General features: G+C 48.3%; 1 protein-coding gene across 1 annotated transcript in view; it reads right to left on the minus strand.

The window, feature by feature from the left end:
• Window positions 1-1,426: 1,426 nt before the first annotated feature.
• FIGLA (folliculogenesis specific basic helix-loop-helix) overlaps window positions 1,427-2,821 on the minus strand; it is a gene marked incomplete at its 3' end in the record, with an annotated part of 1,622 nt that continues 227 nt past the window's right edge. The window contains exon 2 of the mRNA XM_010188106.1: window positions 1,427-1,579. Coding sequence (XP_010186408.1) covers window positions 1,427-1,579 — 153 coding nt within the window. The remainder of the gene's footprint in view (window positions 1,580-2,821) is intronic.

Below are 2,821 nucleotides of genomic sequence, written 5' to 3' on the forward strand. Positions count from 1 at the left end.
GAAGAGGTGCAACCCAGCACCCCCCTTCCCCCCAAAAAAGATCCCATTTTATTCAGCGAGGCGCAATAAATAATCCACTACCTGGGAGGGGAGCACTGCTAATTGCTAATTCAATTTGCATAAAGCAATTAATTACAGCTCACCCCCCCACTGTGTTTTAGGGGTGATGCGACCCCCCTCATTTTTGGGGGAGGAGTTGGGTTTAATGGGGTGCAGGGTTGGATCCGTCCTCCCCAGACAGGAGCTGTGGCCCCAAAAAATGGGTGCTGGAGGCTTCAACCTGGGAGGGCTCTGCAGGGCACCCCGGATTTTAGGGACTGGGTGGAACAACCTGGAAAAAAAAAGAATTAAAATTATTTTACTCCTTTGGAATAATTTTTTGGGGGGAGGCACTAAAAGCTGATTTAAAGCAACCCCCATTTATGTTGCTGGAAACCAGAGGCTCCCCAAAACCCTGAGCCCATGGGTGGGAGCTCCCTGCAAGGCCCATGGGTGCCCCCCCAAATTCAGGGTGCCCCCCAAGCCCCAATTTATCACCCCCAACTCACCAACTCCCTGCTCTCCTGCAGTGGCCCAGGGCAGGGGGGCAGGACATCGGTGGGACCGCATGGGCAGGAGGGGGCACTGCCAGGGCAAGGCCCCACGGGCTCCCCTGGGGGTGCCCCTCCACTGCTGCCCGGCTCCTGCTCAGCACCAGCGTCCTGACACAGGGAAAACCAGAGAGAAAAAGGCAAAGGGGAGTTAAAAAAACACTGAAATTGGGGTTTTTTCCCCAGCCCTGCCATCCTTCTGCTTTGAGAAGCAGCCCCCCCAGTAATAATTCCATTTATTTTTAAATTTTAAATTAATTATAACCCCAAAAAGTAATTTTTTACATTAGTTATAGCCTGAAAATTCAAGTTTCATATTCATTGCAGCCTGAAAATTCAAATTTTAAATTTGTTAAAACCTGAAAATTCAAAATCTAAATTCATTACGGCCTGAAAATACAGATTTTATGTTAATTACAGCCTGAAAATTCAAATTTTAAATTTGTTAAAACCTGAAAATTCAAAATCTAAATTCATTACGGCCTGAAAATACAGATTTTATGTTAATTACAGCCTGAAAATTCAAATTTTAAATTTGTTAAAACCTGAAAATTCAAAATCTAAATTCATTACGGCCTGAAAATACAGATTTTATGTTAATTACAGCCTGAAAATTCAAATTTTAAATTTGTTAAAGGCTGAAAATTCAAAATCTAAATTCATTATGGTCCAAAAATTCCAATTTTAAATGAATTCCGGCCTGAAAATTTAAAATCTAAATTCAATACAGCCTGAAAATTCCAATTTTTAATTATTACCACCTAAAAAAAGTACTTTTTACATTGATTATGATCTTTTCACCACCCCCTCTCCCCATTTCGGGGTGTCCCCCGTACCGGGCAGCTCCCCGCGTCGGCCAGCACCTGGCGCAGCAGGCGGATGTAGTGGGCGGCCGCCCGCAGCATGTCGACCTTGCTGGGCTTGCGGTGCCGGGGCATCAGGGGCACCAGGGCCTTCAGGCGGGCGAAGCCGCTGTTCAGGTTCTTGATCTGTTGAGGGGGTGGGGAAAAAAAAGTGGGGTGACAGCCCCTGAGGAGCCATGAGGGGGTCCCCAGGGTTAAAGCAGAAGCATCCCCAAGGGTTAAACTGGGCTCCCCAGGGTTAAGCCAGGCCTATCTGGGATGAAACAAGGGCTTCAAAGTTAAACCAGCACCCCCTCGAATTAAAACAGTCCCCCTTAGGGCTAAACTGCCCCCCCAGGGTTAAACCAGGCCTTCCTAGGACTAAACTGCCCCCCAGGGGTTAAACTGGGTCCCCCAAAGTTGAATCAGCCCTGCTGGGATTAAACCAGTCCCCTCCAGGATTGAACCAGGCCCTCTTAGGGCTAAACTGCACCCACCTCAGGGTTAAACTGGACTCCCCAAGGTTAAACCAGGCCCTCCTGAGATTAAACCAGGTCCCCCAAAATTAAATCTGCCCCCTCAAATTAAAATGCTCCCCCAAAATTAAACTCCTCCTAGAATTACATGAGGGCCCCCTAGGATTAATCTAGGTTCCCCAGGGATTAAACTGGGCCCTCACAGGGCTAAACTGGTTCCTCTCCAGACTCAAACTGGGATCCCTCAGGATTAAACCAGGGTCCCTGAGACTAAAATGGACTCCCTAGAATAAAACCAGACCCCCTAAATTAAACTAGGGCCTCTCCAAATATCAACTGGGGCCCTCCCAGAGTTAAACCAGGCCCTCCCATGATTAAACTAAGGGCCTCAGGATTAAACTGGACTCCCCCAAAATTAAGCTGAGCTCCCCAGGATTAAACCAGGCCCTGCTAGGACTAAACTGGGGGACTCCAAGGATTAAACCAAGCTCCCCAAAAGTAAACTGAGCTCCCCAGGATTAAACCAGGCCCTGCCAGGGATAAACTGGGGCCTTTTTAGATTTAAACTGGGGGACTCCAAGGATTAAACCAAGCTCACCAAATTAAACTGGGCTCCCCAGAATTAAACTCCTCCTAGGATTAAAACAGGCCCTCTGGGACTAAACTGGGCTTCCCAGGATTAAGCCAGATCCTCCCAGAAGTAAAACTGAGGCTCCCCAAGATTAAACCAGACCCCCAAATGCAGCAGCAAAGCCTCCCCTCCCCATAACTTGCTACCAGGCCACCCCAAGGTGATGCTGCTGGGCCCCCTCTGACCAGAGCAGCCCTGGGTGTCACCACATGGGACATCACTTGCACGTCTCAGGATTTGGGGTTTCTGGGTAGTTTTTTAGGGGTGTCCCCTCACCCTCTG

The sequence above is a fragment of the Mesitornis unicolor genome, unplaced genomic scaffold (genome assembly GCF_000695765.1).
Source record: "Mesitornis unicolor isolate BGI_N332 unplaced genomic scaffold, ASM69576v1 scaffold957, whole genome shotgun sequence".
Lineage (NCBI taxonomy): Eukaryota > Metazoa > Chordata > Aves > Mesitornithiformes > Mesitornithidae > Mesitornis > Mesitornis unicolor.